We start from the raw sequence: 16,778 nt of genomic DNA on the forward strand, positions 1-16,778 counted from the left end.
CGGCATTAGAGGAATTTGCACGGTTGAGACATGACTCATTCATGAAATACCAATAAAAATGTTGTTCTACATTTATTTATAGCCAGTGGTACCAGAGGCAGCTCGAAAGCACCGCACCATGTTTACATTGATTAAGCAAAGTACACATGCAACCGGAAAAGCATCTATGCATTGTTCATAACCGTACAAACCAGGGTAGCTATTTTGCATGTTATGAACGTTCCTTTTGAATTTATTGTAACAATATATCAGGACACTAAATAAATGGGTGCAACAGGTGTATGATACTGTATGTGGCCAGTCATAACGCTCAAGTTGCAACTATGTATAATAAAGTAGTAACAGTATAATAAATGAACACAGAAATTGTCTAACCATTCTTTCAGTATTACAGGCAATCTATAATATAAACTCAGCAAAAAAAGAAGCGTCCCTTTTTCAGGACACTGTCTTTCAAAGATAATTTGTTAAAATCCAAATAACTTCATTGTAAAGGGTTTAAACACTGTTTCCCATGCTTGTTCAATGAACCATAAACAATTTATGAACATGCACCTGTAGAACGGTCGTTAAGACGCTAACAGCTTACAGACAGTAGGCAATTAAGGTCACAGTTATGAAAATGTAGGACACTAAAAGAGACCTTTCTACTGACTCTGAAAAACACCAAAAGAAAGATGCCCAGGGTCCCTGCTCATCTGAGTGAACATGCCTTAGGCATGCTCAATGAGGCATGAGGACTGCAGATGTGGCCTGCAAATGTGGCCAGGGAAATAAATTGCAATGTCGGTACTGTGAGACGCCTAAGACAGCGCTACAGGGAGACAGGACGGACAGCTGATCGTCCTCGCAGTGGCAGACCACGTGTAATAACACCTGCACAGGATCGGTACATCCGAACATCACACCTGCAGGACAGGTACAGGATGTAAACAACAACTGCCCGAGTTACACCAGGAACGCACAATCCCTCCATCAGTGCTCAGACTGTCCGCAATAGGCTGAGAGAGGCTGGACTGAGGGCTTGTAGGCCTGCTGTAAGGCAGGTCCTCACCAGACATCACCGGCAACAACGTCGCCTATGGACACAAACCCACCGTCACTGGACCAGACAGGACTGGCAAAAAGTGCTCTTCACTGTTGAGTTGCGATTTTGTCTCACCCGGGGTGATGGTCGGTTTCGCGCTTATCGTTGAAGGAATGAGCGTTACACCGAGGCCTGTACTCTGGAGCGGGATCGATTTGGAGGTGGAGGGTTCGTCATGGTCTGGGGGGCTGTGTCACAGCATCATCGGACTGAGCTTGTGGTCATTACAGGCAATCTCAACGCTGTGCGTAACAGGGAAGACATCCTCCTCCCTCATGTGGTACCCTTCCTGCAGGCTCATCCTGACATGACCCTCCAGCATGACAATGCCACCAGTCATACTGCTCGTTCTGTACGTGATTTCCTGCAAGACAGGAATGTCAGTGTTCTGCCATGGCCAGCGAAGAGCCCGGATCTCAATCCCATTGAGCACATCTGGGACCTGTTGGATCGGAGGGTGAGGGCTAGGGCCATTCCCCCCAGAAATGTCCGGGAACTTGCAGGTACCTTGGTGGAAAAGTGGGGTAACATCTCACAGCAAGAACTGTCAAATCTGGTGCAGTCCATGAGGAGATGCACTGCAGTACTTAATGCAGCTGGTGACCACACCAGATACTGACTGTTACTTTTGATTTTGACCCCCCCTTTGTTCAGGGACACATTTTTCCATTTCTGTTAGTCACATGTCTTTGGAACTTGTTCAGTTTATGTCTCAGTTGTTGAATCTTGTTATGTTCATACAAATATTTACACATGTTAAGTTTGCTGAAAATAAACATAGTTGACAGTGAGAGGACGTTTCTTTTTTTGCTGAGTTTACTTATATGTAGAAATATACTTATGTACGAAATCTCATTGTACACTTCATTGTTTTGAAAGCCAAATTCCTGCAGTTATACTATATAAAAATAACAAGAATATTTGGAAGGGGAAACACCATACACAAAAATGGATCCCTATTCTGTGTATAGAGCACTACTACCTCTAGTCAAATGTAATGCACTATGTACAGTATAGAGTGCCTTATGGGTTGCAGACTGGGTTCTGACAGGAATACTACTGTCATGTACAACAGTAAGATGGACAGGGGCAAGGTGAAAAATAACATTTAAGGCTTTGATAAGATTAAATAACATTGATTCATTACATCATCTATGCCCAGGAATGTAGCATAGATTTTGAATGATGCATCTGGTCAACCAGGTCATTAGTGCCAAGCAAAATACATAATTCTAGTAAACGCAAGATTGGCTCCAAATGAATGACCATGTGCCAATCCCTTGGTAAATTGGAGCATAATTTCACAGTCTGACAACTCTTGATCTAGCTCCCAGAGGTGAGCGCAGGATTGACGCCACTCTGTTCCAACTCAGCGATCACTGCCATGTGTTTAAAGTCAGCTGGTTTGTGGTTGAAGGTCTCCACCAATCGAAAAATCTCCTGCCGCTGGGTTCCGTAGAACAGCTGCACCTGATTGGCCAAGCACTGAGCCAGATGTACTGTCTGCAAAACAGGAGTATTTGGTTAAAAGCCTTCCTCCACTTGGACCAAACCAAATAAAACAAGCTATAAATTAGAAAAAGGTCTATGGTAAAGAATACCAGAGGTGAATGGCATTGTTGTAATCTACAAAACAACTACTTGACTAATTACCATTTCACAGTTGTTGATATAATTGATTAATGGGGCTAGGGGGCAGTATTGACACGGCTGGATAAAAAACATACCCGATTTAATCTGGTTACCACTCCTACCCAGTAACTAGAATATGCATATACTTATTACATATGGATAGAAAACACCCTAAAGTTTCTAAAACTGTTTGAATGGTGTCTGTGAGTATAACAGAACTCAAATGGCAGGTCAAAACCTGAGAGATTCCTTTACAGGAAGTGGCCTGTCTGACCATTTCTTGAACTTCTTTTCCATCTCTATCTTTTACTAAGGATCTCTGCTCTAACGTGACACTTCCTACGTCGTCCATAGGCGCTCAGAGCCCGGGAAAAACCTGAATGTCGTCATCCCAGCCCCAGGCTGAAACACATTATCGCCTTTCTCAAGTGGCCGATCAAGGGACTCTGGGCTTAGGCGTGTGACCCGACCGCCCCCGCCTTTGTGATTTTTTCCTCTGTTTGCCGAAAAGGAGATTCCCTGTCGGAATATTATCGCTTTTCTACGAGAAAAATGGCGTAAAAATTGATTTTAAACAGCGGTTGACATGCTTCGAAGTACGGTAATGGAATATTTAGAATTTTTTTGTCACGAATTGCGCGCAACCCTTCTTTACCATTTCGGATAGTGTCTGGAACGCACGAACAAAACGCCGCTATTCGGATATAACGATGGATTATTTTGGACCAAACCAACATTTGTTATTGAAGTAGCAGTCCTGGGAGTGCATTCTGACGAAGACAACAAAAGGTAATCAAACTTTTATAATAGTAAATATGATTATGGTGAGTGCTAAACTTGCCGGGTGTCTAAATAGCTAGCCCGTGATGCCTGGGCTATGTACTTAGAATATTGCAAAATGTGCTTTCACCAAAAAGCTATTTTAAAACCGGACATATCGAGTGCATAGAGGAGGTCTGTATCTATAATTCTTAAAATAATTGTTATGCTTTTTGTGAACGTTTATCGTGAGTAATTTAGTAAAATGTTAGCGAATTCCCCGGAAGTTTGCGGGGGGTATGCTAGTTCTGAACGTCACATGCTAATGTAAAAAGCTGGTTTTTGATATAAATATGAACTTGATTGAACAAAACATGCATGTATTGTATAACATAATGTCCTAGGGTTGTCATCTGATGAAGATCATCAAAGGTGAGTGCTGCATTTAGCTGTCTTCTGGGTTTTTGTGACATTATATGCTAGCTTGAAAAATGGGTGTCTGATTATTTCTGGCTTGGTACTCTGCTGACATAATCTAATGTTTTGCTTTCGTTGTAAAGCCTTTTTGAAATCGGACAGTGTGGTTAGATTAACGAGAGTCTTGTCTTTAAATAGCTGTAAAATAGTCATATGTTTGAGAAATTGAAGTAATAGGATTTTTAAGGTTTTGAAAATCGCGCCACAGGCTTCAAGTGGCTGTTACGTAGGTGGGACGAATTCGTCCCGCCTAGCCCAGAGAGGATAAATGTGCCGTGTGTGTACATTAGTGATCAGCCTGTATGAGTAAAGCTATTGTTGAATGTGGTGTATAACTGGGCTGCTGCCTATAACACTAGCCTCAACATCATTCTTTTTTATGGATTTTTAAAGTGGTATTGCATCATGTACAATGGCTTATTAGAAACAGCTTACCATGAACTTAGGGTCCATCTCAGCAGTCATGAGCACTACACCCTTGTCTTTCTGCAGGTCAGAATAATGGTAGAGGATCAACTGACTGGGGGCGTGCTCTCCCATGGTCTGTGGAGGGGGTCGGGGAAACACCAGAGTCAATATAGTATAGAATCTACACCACAGATAATACAAGTTATCTAGGAATATAATCGTATTTCTATACATCATATACTGAACCAAAATATAAACGCAACACGTAAGGTTTTGTTCCCATGTTTCATGGGCTAAAATAAAAATATCCCAGAAATTTTCCATACGCACAAAAAACGTATTTCTCTCAAATGTGCACAAATTTGTTTACATCCCTGTTAGTGAGCATTTCTCCTTTGCCAAGATAATCCATCCACCTGACAGGTGTGGCATATCAAGAAGCTGATTAAACAGCATGATCATTACACAGGTGCACCATGTGCTGGGGACAATAAAAGGCCACAGTAAAATGTTTTATCACACAACACAATGCCACAGATGTCTCAAGTTGAGGGATGTGAAATTGGCATGTTGCTGCAGGAATGTCCACCAGAGCTGTTGACAGAGAATTGAATGTTCATTTCTCTATCATAAGGCGCCTCTAAGGTCGTTTTAGAGAATTTGGCTGTACATCCAACCGGCCTCACAACAGCAGACCACATGTAACCACGCCAGCTCAGGACCTCCACATCCGGCTTCGTTCACCCGCGGGATCGTCTAAGACCAGTCACCCAGACAGCTGATGAAACCGTGGAGTATTTCTATCTGTAATAAAGCCCTGTTGTGGGGAAAAATATATTCTGATTGGCTGAAATCCATAGATTAGGGCCTAATTTATTTATTTCAATTGACTGATTTCCTTATATGAAATTGTTGCATGTTGTTTTTATATATTTTTTCAGTGTTGAATCCTATGGTGCTGTTTGGGTGAGCTAGGATGAAGAGGGGCTCCCGAGTGGTGCAGCGGTCTAAGGCACTGCATGTCAGTGCTTGAGGCGCCACTACAGACACCCTGGTTCGATTCCAGGCTGTATCACAACCGGCTGTGATCGGGAGTCCCATAAGGCGGCGCACAATTGGCCCAGCATTGGCCGGGTTTGGCCGGTGTAGGCCGTCATTGTAAATAAGAATTTGTTCTTAACTGACTTGGTTAGTTAAATAAAGGTTAAATAAATAAAACATTAAAAGAGGAGCTATAAGAGAAATGATATAGGAGTTACCTGGACATTGATCAGGGACGTGAAATGCAGCTCGTGGTCCGACCACTGCCCCAGGAAAAATTCATAGCCCTCCTTTTGGGGTAACGCATACAGGAACTGGATGTAGGGGAGTAACACATTGTTATACAGGTGAGTAATACCTTTAAATGTTTTGTATTCAACTATCAGACAGATTAAAACTATTCAACATGAGTTCCAATAGTAGATTCATGAGTATAACATTTCTAAAAAAATAATGAAATGCTGGGATTCAATCATCTCAATTCATTGTTGTCCATACATTATTCAGGTTGTGGTTAACATGTTATGGAAGCGCTGAATATTAAAGCTTCCCTTTCTTTACTTGTACAATACTGCCATCAAGTGTCCTTTCCTGCATGTTACTACTCAAACAACCACATCTGCTCTGTCACCATGTCACACAAATTGTGTGCAATGTCATTGTAAACACACTGCTTTATCATCAACCTTTGAACAAACTACAGTACAGTTCTACTAGGCACAAAGCATGGAGATGCTTACCACAGGGTTGCACTTAGCTCTGTTGAAAATGACTTCAAAAACGTGAGCCTAAAATAGAGCAAGAATTATGTCATTGTAATTATGCATTTGTTAAACCACTGTCAAAAGTGTTATCTGACAAAACGGCAAACTTACTGGTATGACAGCGCTTATGGTGTCTTTTGTGGCATAATACTGCCTCCAAAGCTGAAAACAAAATGAAAGTTTTTTTGTGTATTTTATTCCTCTTATGAAAACATGAAAAATAACATACTTTACATAGATATGCAAGGTTTGAATTAGTCTAAACATTTAAACACGTACCTCTGCAATTTCTTCTCCTGACATATCCTGGATCAAGTCCAAATTCAGGATAGATCCTAGGGTCTGTGCAAGAAACAAATGGTATTATCCAGGTGGACAGGGTGATTTACCCTCATACAAAGCAATGGGCTTTAAAACCTAGTGTAAAGCAGTACACAAAATTCTACCGAATTATGCAAATTGTATTAATACACTGATTTGACTTCTCACCTTGTCTTTGGTGAATCTGCCTGAACCATCAGCCTGGTTGTCACGCTTCTCTAGCTGCAAATATAAATGGATGTCAATCAAACAGTGTTTCCTTATATGCATGTAGGACATATTGGCACAAAGGCTGTCAGAGCATCTAGGGGTTGGCAAAAACATTGTTTCAGCGTAAAGAATTCTACAACCGTGGGACACACTCCTAAGCAGGGGAGGGTAATCCATTACACCCAACAAAAGGTGTTATATAGGCAAGTCAGTTAAGAACAAATTATTATTTACAATTCCGCTCTACCCCGGCCAAACCCGGACGACGCTGGGCCAATTGTGCGCCGCCCTATGGGATTCCCAATCACGGCCGGATGTGATACAGCCTGGAATCGAACCAGGGACTGTAGTGACGCCTCTTGCACTGTGATGCAGTGCCTTAGACCACTAGGGTCAATACACAGAGCCTTCAGAAAGTATTCACACCCCTTGACTTTTCCACATTTTGTTGTGTTATAAATTGGGATTAAATGGATGTAATAATAATATATATATATTTTTTTACAATCTACACAAAATACTTGAATATCAAAGTGGAAGAAAAATGATATCTACTAATACATCTTGATTAGATAAGTATTCAACCCCCTGAGTTAATACATGTTAGAATCAACTTTGGCAGCGATTACAGTTGAGTCTTTTTGAGTAAGCCTCTACGAGCTTTGCACACCTGCATTGTACAATATTTTCCCATTATAATTTTTTTAAACTCATTTACATTTTAGTCATTTAGCAGAAACTCGTATCCAGAGCAACTTCAAGCTCTGTCATTTTAGTCATTTGGCAGAAACTCGTATCCAGAGCAACTTCAAGCTCTGTCATTTTAGTCATTTGGCAGAAACTCGTATCCAGAGCGACTTCAAGCTCTGTCAAGGCGGTTGTTGATCACTTTAGTGCGTCATTGCGAACAGGAAGCATGTTTTGGAATATGTGTATTCTGTACAGGCTTCCTTCTTTTCACTCTGTCCATTAGGTTAGTATTGTGGAGTAACTACAATGTTGTTGATACATCCTCAGTGTTCTCCTATCACAGCTATTAAACTGTTTTACAGTCACCATTGGCCTCATGGTGAAATCACTGAGCAGTTTTTTTCCTCGCCGGCAACTGAGTTAGGAAGGATGCCTGTATCTTTGTAGTTACTGGGTGTATTGATACACCATCCAAAGTGTTATTAATAACATCACCATGCTCAAAGGAATATCTAATGTCTGCTTTTTTTTTTACCTTTCTACCAATAGGTTCCCTTCTCTGTGAGGCATTGGTAAACCTCCTTGGTCTTTGTGGTTGAAATTTACTACTCGACCGAGGGACCTTACAGACAATTGTATGTGTCGGGTACAGAGATAGGGTAATTGTTCAAAAACCATGTTAACCCCTATTATTGCACTCAGAGTGAGTCCATGCAACTGATTGATTCAAGACATTTCAGCAAATTTCTAAAAACAAAATTCCACATTGTAGGGTATTGTGTGTTGATCAGTGGCACAAAACCTCAATGAATATCCATTTTAAATTCAGGCTGAAGTGTGGAAAAAGTCAAGGGGTTTGAACACTTTCTTTAGGCACTGAAGCATAATACGTCGGCGGGTGATAGCTAGCTAATGCTAACCCTAGCTAGGTACCGTCTGATACGTCGCTGTGTCCGGTCCTCTCACAACCTCCCCAATTACATTGGAACTTACTGTACTGTTTAACTGGGTGGTTGGTCCAAATGACGCTAGGAATGATTATTAAACTTATTCAACTCAGATTCCTATAACCTGAAGCATGACCACACAATGTAAATACACACCATTAACGCATACCAGCCCAGCTCGTGCTTACATGGTTGTGCACATGAGTCTGGTGAAATCATGTACCCAGAATATATATATTTTTAAAAGTTTCCTAGCATCATAAGGACCAACCACCCAGACAACCAGCTTATAGAGGGCCTGCGAGGTCAATTTCCAAAATCAAAACACTGGGTTCTCTTAGATTGTAGACTTGCTTGCCATCAGCCGTCTGGTCCAAGAGACTAAGGTCAAAATCACCTCAGAACGTAGTAACCTACCTCCTGCTCCATGAGTTTGGAGACCAAGAGACTAAGGTCAATATCACCTCAGAACGTAGTAACCTACCTCCTGCTCCATGAGTTTGGAGACCAAGAGACTAAGGTCAATATCACCTCAGAACGTAGTAACCTACCTCCTGCTCCATGAGTTTGACGAACTCTGATTGTTTGGAGTGTCCGAGTGGCTCCCGTTTCATTTCATTTCGCTTCTCGAGCCGAGCGTTGAACTCCTGCGGTTTGGCACTGAAAAAAAGAAATACAGGCTGGTTAGGAAATCCCTAAGTTCAAAACTAAGCTACAGTTCAGCCTAGATATGAAAGACAAAATGGTAAAAAGAACAGTGTATTTTGTAGCAGGACACATCTCAGAGGAGAGTGACTGTCATGACTTCAGTTAGGCCTTTAATTATCCAGACCAGGACAAAAGACTTACAAGCTCTACAATATCAAAGTTAGCTCTGGCTAGTAGTTATTAGTACTGTCACTCAATCCTTGTCCTGGTATGTGCAGGCTTTTGTTCCTGCCCAGTACTAAAAAAGCAATGAATTCTCTTGATTAAGTTAGTTGAATCAGGAGGTTAAGTACTGAGTAGTAGAAAGATCAGATTAGAAGTCTTCTTGGGTCTCAAAAATGAGACCCGCAAAATCCCCACCCAACCTAGAAATAATAATATATATATAAAAATAACCTAGAAATTATTTTTTTTTAAAGATATATACTGCTCAAAAAAATAAAGGGAACACTTAAACAACACATCCTAGATCTGAATGAAAGAAATAATCTTATTAAATACTTTTTTCTTTACATAGTTGAATGTGCTGACAACAAAATCACAAAAATAATCAATGGAAATCCAATTTATCAACCCATGGAGGTCTGGATTTGGAGTCACACTCAAAATTAAAGTGGAAAACCACACTACAGGCTGATCCAACTTTGATGTAATGTCCTTAAAACAAGCCAAAATGAGGCTCAGTAGTGTGTGTGGCCTCCACATGCCTGTATGACCTCCCTACAATGCCTGGGCATGCTCCTGATGAGGTGGCGGATGGTCTCCTGAGGGACCTCCTCCCAGACCTGGACTAAAGCATCCGCCAACTCCTGGACAGTCTGTGGTGCAACGTGGCGTTGGTGGATGGAGCGAGACATGATGTCCTAGATGTGCTCAATTGGATACAGGTCTGGGGAACGGGCGGGCCAGTCCATAGCATCAATGCCTTCCTCTTGCAGGAACTGCTGACACACTCCAGCCACATGAGGTCTAGCATTGTCTTGCATTAGGAGGAACCCAGGGCCAACCGCACCAGCATATGGTCTCACAAGGGGTCTGAGGATCTCATCTCGGTACCTAATGGCAGTCAGGCTACCTCTGGCGAGCACATGGAGGGCTGTGCGGCCCCCCAAAGAGATGCCACCCCACACCATGACTGACCCACCGCCAAACCGGTCATGCTGGAGGATGTTGCAGGCAGCAGAACGTTCTCCACGGCATCTCCAGACTCTGTCACGTCTGTCACGTGCTCAGTGTGAACCTGCTTTCATCTGTGAAGAGCACAGGGCGCCAGTGGCGAATTTGCCAATCTTGGTGTTCTCTCGCAAATGCCAAACGTCCTGCACGGTGTTGGGCTGTAAGCACAACCCCCACCTGTGGACGTCGGGCCCTCATACCACCCTCATGGAGTCTGTTTCTGACCGTTTGAGCAGACACATGCACATTTGTGGCCTGCTGGAGGTCATTTTGCAGGGCTCTGGCAGTGCTTCTCCTGCTCCTCCTTGCACAAAGGCGGAGGTAGCGGTGCTGCTGCTGGGTTGTTGCCCTCCTACGGCCTCCTCCACGTCTCCTGATGTACTGGCCTGTCTCCTGGTAGCGCCTCCATGCTCTGGACACTACGCTGACAGACACAGCAAACCTTCTTGCCACAGCTCGCATTGATGTGCCATCCTGGATGAGCTGCACTACCTGAGCCACTTGTGTGGGTTGTAGACTCCGTCTCATGCTACCACCAGAGTGAAAGCACCGCCAGCATTCAAAAGTGACCAAAACATCAGCCAGGAAGCATAGGAACTGAGAAGTGGTCTGTGGTCCCCACCTGCAGAACCACTCCTTTATTGGGGGTGTCTTGCTAATTGCCTATCATTTCCACCTGTTGTCTATTCCATTTGCACAACAGCATGTGAAATTTATTGTCAATCAGTGTTGCTTCCTAAGTGGACAGTTTGATTTCACAGAAGTGTGATTGACTTGGAGTTACATTGTGTTGTTTAAGTGTTCCCTTTATTTTTTTGAGCAGTATATATATATATATATATATATATCCGACCAGATTTGGATCCAAGGTGGACCAGATCCGACCCAAACATGTCATAGATTAGAGAGACCCGGGTCTAAGTTGGGTCGGGTCTGTATTGGATCAAAATAGGGCGGCAGGGTAGCCTAGTGGTTAGAGTGTTGGACTAGTAACCAGAAGGTTGCAAGATAGAATCCCTGAGCTGACAAGGTAAAAATCTGTTGTTCTGCCCCTGAACAAGGCAGTTAACCCACTGTTCCTAGGCTGTCATTGGAAATAAGAATTGCCTAGTTAAATAAAGGTAAAATAAAAAATGCATCCCAAAAGATAAAAAAAATGTATTGCTGAAGAAACTAGCAAAACATTGACAAATTTTATGTTGTATCAAAAATAACAATTTGTCTAAAGCATAGTATTTTCAAAAAAAGTTTTATTATTTCTCGTGACCAAATATTAGAGGATGATTTTATGGGATGATGACCACTTGCTAGACAGAGCAGCGCATAGTCTGTAACCTAATATTCTGGATTCTTTTACTTTGTGCACCGACAAATTCTAGAGTATTAAACTGTTTTGATAAAAATGATAAAAATGTATTTAGGTAGGCTATACTGAGTGTACAAAACATTAGGAACACCTGCTCTTTCCATGACAGACTGACCAGGTGAAAGCTATGATCCCTTATTGATGTCCCTTGTTAAATCCACTTCAATCAGTGTAGATGAAGGCGAGGCAACAGGTTAAATTAGGATTTTTAAGGCTTGAGACAACTGAGACAGGGATGGTGTATGTGCGCTATTCAGAGGGTGAATGGGCAAGACAAAAGATTGAAGTGCCTTTGAACGGGGTATGATAGTTGGTGTCAGGCGCACCGGTTTGAGTGTGTCAAGAACTGCAAAGCTTCTGGGTTGAAGAACGGTCCACCATCCAAAGAACATCCAGCCAATTTGACAACTGAGAAGTATTGGCGTCAACATGGGCCAGCATCCCTGTGGAACGCTTTTGACACCTTGTAGAGTCCATGCCCCCAACAAATTGAGGCTGTTCTGAGGAAAATAGGGGGTGCAACTCAATATTAGGAAGGTGTTCCTAATGTTTTGTATACTCAGTATACTTGTATACTCTACTGTTTGGTAGACTATAATCCAGGTCTAACGAGCATGAACTTATTTTCTTTGCATTATTCGAGGTCTGACAACACTGCATCTTTTTTGTTATTTTGTTATTTTGACCAGCAAATAAATGCTCTAAATGACAGTATTTTTATTTGGAATTTGGGAGAAATGTTGTCAGTAGTTTATAGAATAAAACAAAAATGTTCATTTTACCAAAACACATACCTATAAATAGTAAAACCAGAGAAACTGATAATTTTGTAGTGGTCTCTTCATTTTTTCCAGAGCTGTATATATCCATTTTTATAGAATTAGCCTATACAGCCTTAAGTTTGATTTGAAAGAAAAGTCATCCAAGCCACAGCGCCCAGGGAGGACTGGGTCTGGAAAGAACTCCAAAAGAACACCAAAAGGCAACTTCCTCCTACAGTTACATGCATGTAAGACGTGTTGATATTTATATACTAATCAAAAAGAACAGATTCTGATGTTTCCAAATAACCTATCTTTGAAAAACAACTCGCAAAGAAGAAAAATTTGTGGACGAGCTCTGCTTGAAATTCTACCTTTTTGTCAGAATTGCCGTGATACCATGCGTTCCACAAATAGGCACTCACAACACTCACAACACTAACATAATTACATTCAAAATATGCTATTCTGGGTTTTTTTTAAATGCATTTTCATATTGTTCCTTAAGACCTGTCTAAATTAAAAATAATGGATTTCTTCGTGATGGCGTATATTAAAATGTAGCCTATTTATAAATAAACACTTGAATTGTGTTAATGGTTTTCATTTTAGATTAATAAATGCTTTTGTTTTCTTTGAAATACATTTTTTTTTATCGTATTCTAATGTCACATAAGACCTTCATAAACAACCACCTGATACATTTTGTGATAGCATTGGAATGTTGAGGCAGGCGTCAGCTGAATTGGGATGCCTCGAGGCCCGGCTATTCTAGTGAATAAAGAATAAAATGTAAATATGATAGAAATAAAACTCTAAACACCAATTTTGGTCTGGTCAGTATTTCACACAGACCTGAGGTGTGTGGCCACCAAACAGGACCCCAAGGGTCAACTACAGATTTTTGGAACCCCGGGTCATCGGGTTGGAACCATGAAGGCCTCTAGTTCAGATAGCAAGCTAGTACTACACTGGAACAAAAAGCCTATACACGCCACACTCAGTCGACCAAGCATTAGCAAGGATGACATATCTGCAGCAATCAACATTCATTATAACCCTTCATCTCACGCTGTTCAGTTGGTAGAGCACGGTGTTTGCAACGCCAGGGTTGTGGGTTCGATTCCCACGGAGGACCAGTACGAAAAAGAAAAAAAAAAAAATGTATGAAATGTATGCATTCACTACTGTAAGTCGTTCTGGATAAGAGCGTCTGCTAAATGACTAAGATGTAATGTCACAAGCCAAGATATCGTTATTTAGCTGGGGTGCATTCATTATGCGGATATTGTTCCAAAACGTTGTTGGTTGCAAAATGTCAACAAACCGTTTACTCCAAACGGACAACGTTTTGGCAAAGTAGTTATCTGACAAAATCAGGTAGGTTCCTCCCCGTTACGTTTGGTTGTCAAACGGTAAACTTTTTTCGAAGACGTAATAAATACAACCTTGAGACCAGGGGTGTATTCACTAGGAACCAAACGAAACCAACCTGAATTTGTCAAATAACTCGTTTTCGTAGCAAAACGTTCTGGACTAATGATTACACCCCTACTAGCTAACAGTTGGCAAGACTTGGCTAGCTGACTACACATGGGAAATTAATTTGACAAACAGTGAAAGTTGCACACCAAGATTAGCTAGTACCCAGTTTTATTGCCATGTAATGTAGGTAAGTTGGCAAGCTAACGTTAAATTAATATTTGCTAGCGTGTGACTTTTCTTTCGCTTATAACGTTACCTCCGTAGCTTTCTGATCTTTTCCTGATATTTATTATAATATGGATTGTCCTCCAGTTCCGGCTCTTTCTCCTTCTTCACAGAAAATGCTCTTAACTGCGACGGCACCAGGCCTGGGATGAGCGGTCGGATTCCAGTTACCCTGACCGCTAGCATCCCACGGTACAAACAAGACATTTGCACCATGGCCGCCGCCATCTTTCTCCCTTCGCCGTCGTCGCACATAAATAACACGCCGTAAAGAAACAATGTCAACATACAAATCGTTCCGAGGACCTGTATTGTGTCAATTACAATTATGAGAAAGGCCTATATAACAATTAAATGGATAGGCCTTCACATATTTTAAGTAGTTTAAACATTTTAATTCAATCCACAAATGTCCCAAAATCACTACAGAAGGAACAGTCTTCTATAAAATGTGCATTCATTTCAAAATTAGTTTGGAATGGATCAAAACAAGCTTGGAATGCAACAGCAATGGCACAGACAGAGTATGTGAGAATTCTCCAATTCACCTGTGCGTGTAACCCAAGTAAAAGTAATACATGAGACAAATATACAGAGCAACTTTTTGTCCTATATTTATATATTTTTTGTATAACTTTTTCAAATCCCAGCCAGAATCCTCGCAGGAGGCCTTTTGGTAGGCCGTCATTGTAAATAAGAATTTGTTCTTAACTGACTTGCCTAGTTAAATAAAGGTTAAATAAATAAATAAATAAAATAAAACTTAAAGGTAATAACTGTAAATATGAACAAAACAAGCCAAACCTTTTCAAGCACTGAAATCTAATTTGTAGTTTTTAATTTCCCTATCCCCACCCACCACAGAATGGCACGTTTACTGCACATTGCCTATCTTTTTTCTGAGAGGTATCCCAGCTAGTACATAACGTTCTGAGAACCATATGTTTTTTAGAGCTTGGTGAGAGCGTGGTTGTCCTATGGTAATTTTGTATACAACCTTCCCACAACTTTCTGGGAATGGTGCAGAATAGTTGCTTGGCTTGTAAACATTCTCAGCACATTTAAGGAACTTGCCAAAAAAATTAATCGTTTCTTGGTATTTTGTAAAAGTTCAAAGATGGCTACATTTAATTTATGTTCTAGGAAAGTTCACCAACTGGTTTGACATTGGAAATGTTCTCATAGTTCAGCGAACGTTAAGATTTTTATTTTATTTAACATTTATTTAACTAGGCAAGTCAGGTTGGTAAGAAACAACATTATTCTGTGGGAAATACATTACTTCAGCATCAATTGTTATTGGTCACATACGCATATTTAGCAGATTAAATATTTTTTAATGTTTTGTACAGTCAGTGTATGTCGGTTGTGTTCTGTAGTCAGGTAGTGAGAGTGGCCTCTTCTGGTGAGATGGTGTAAGTGCACTATGTTCAATGAACAGTAGGCTACAGTTATGTATTGTGGTTATTAACATTGGTCCTGGACACCCACATGGTGTGCAGACTTTTTGTTCCTGCCCAGCACTAACACACACAATTCAACCAATGAATGTCTCGGTGATTAGATTAACCAAGTATGTTAGTGATGTGCTAGAACAAAAGCCTGCATAGCCTGTGGTTCTCCAGAATCAGTGTTAGTGACTACAGTAAATATAGAGGCATGTGCACTTCTATCAAAACGCCACAAGAGGGCACTCTGATTATGTCTCATGAGAGCAGAACCGTTGGTCGTTTGTATGTTAACTTCTAGAGTAGAATTATCAAAGATGCATATTTTAAAATATATTTATTATGTTGTATTACATTCTGGTACATTATTTTAGGAAAATATCAGACTCAATAAATTATGTTTGGCCCAAATATAGTCTTCTCTGATTTCACACTACGCAATAGAGCGACCAATAAGAGCTTAAACATATTTAAAGGATAAAAGTGATTTGTACTGCTTGTTGTCATTAACTGAGTGTACCTGTATTATACCTTCTGAGGTCTGTAGTAGATATTATTCATGATGTGACTGTACCTTATGCAGAATACAGTCTTAAGGGGTTGAGCATTGAGAGGAGCTGCGTTGTTTGGCTCACGGTAGCAGAGCATAACTCTAGCCAAGTGTCAGAGAGGGGAGTTCCACTAGGCCGAGGAACTCTGGCTGGGCTGCTTCACCTGCATGCACGCCCCACACATGCACGAACACACACAAGCAAAACACACACACACACACACACACACACACACACACACACACACACACACACACACACACACACACACACACACACACACACACACACACACACACACACACACACACACACACTCTCAGAGGCCCAGGGTGTGCCGGCCAGCAGGTTTTCCGCCTGGCTGACCGCTCTAGAATATGTGAGTGCATGGCTGGCCACAGGAGAGGTGAGGGACGAGGTACACAGTGTCACGGCAGCAGCTTCATCCACCTGGCCACAACAGCCTGACAGGTTAACATGCAATACTGTAGGGAGGCCTGGGTTATAACTCTCTCTCTCTCTCTCTCTCTCTCTCTCTCTCTCTCTCTCTCTCTCTCTCTCTCACTACAATTACAAAGATGTCTCATGTTGAAATTATTACTTAGGAATTGTAGGTTATTGTTTGTAGAAATAATTGTTAGAAAAAATGTTTTTTGTTTGTGAAGAGTGGGTTAGAGAGCTGAAATTAGAGGAGGGGTGAAGGTGGCCGCCATAGTTTTGTA

At 41.3% G+C, this 16,778-nt stretch overlaps 1 protein-coding gene across 1 annotated transcript; it reads right to left on the reverse strand.

Moving 5' to 3' along the window:
- Window positions 1-59: 59 nt before the first annotated feature.
- LOC106574045 (ATP synthase mitochondrial F1 complex assembly factor 1) lies at window positions 60-14,337 on the reverse strand. Its single transcript, XM_014149570.3, has 9 exons — window positions 14,089-14,337; window positions 8,888-8,996; window positions 6,658-6,711; window positions 6,448-6,510; window positions 6,280-6,330; window positions 6,145-6,192; window positions 5,623-5,718; window positions 4,391-4,498; window positions 60-2,590 (listed from the first exon to the last, which is right to left on the reverse strand). Exons 1-9 carry the CDS (start codon window positions 14,310-14,312, stop codon window positions 2,411-2,413), a joined length of 933 nt encoding a protein of 310 aa, XP_014005045.1. The 5' UTR covers window positions 14,313-14,337; the 3' UTR covers window positions 60-2,410.
- Window positions 14,338-16,778: the final 2,441 nt, after the last annotated feature.

Source organism: Salmo salar, chromosome 16 (assembly GCF_965601325.2).
Source record: "Salmo salar chromosome 16, fSalSal1, whole genome shotgun sequence".
NCBI classification, from domain to species: Eukaryota; Metazoa; Chordata; class Actinopteri; order Salmoniformes; family Salmonidae; genus Salmo; species Salmo salar.

What these genes read in the sequence shown, in the direction of transcription:
- LOC106574045 (XM_014149570.3), bottom strand. Translation starts at nt 14,312, where the DNA reads ATGTGCGACGACGGCGAAGGGAGAAAGATGGCGGCGGCCATGGTGCAA. An exon ending in AAGATCAGAAAGCTACGGAG is followed by an intron (nt 8,997 to 14,088) that starts GTAACGTTATAA and finishes TCTTTTTTTCAG; the next exon opens with TGCCAAACCGCAGGAGTTCA. An exon ending in CGTCCCTGATCAATGTCCAG is followed by an intron (nt 4,499 to 5,622) that starts GTAACTCCTATA and finishes CCCCCTCCACAG; the next exon opens with ACCATGGGAGAGCACGCCCC.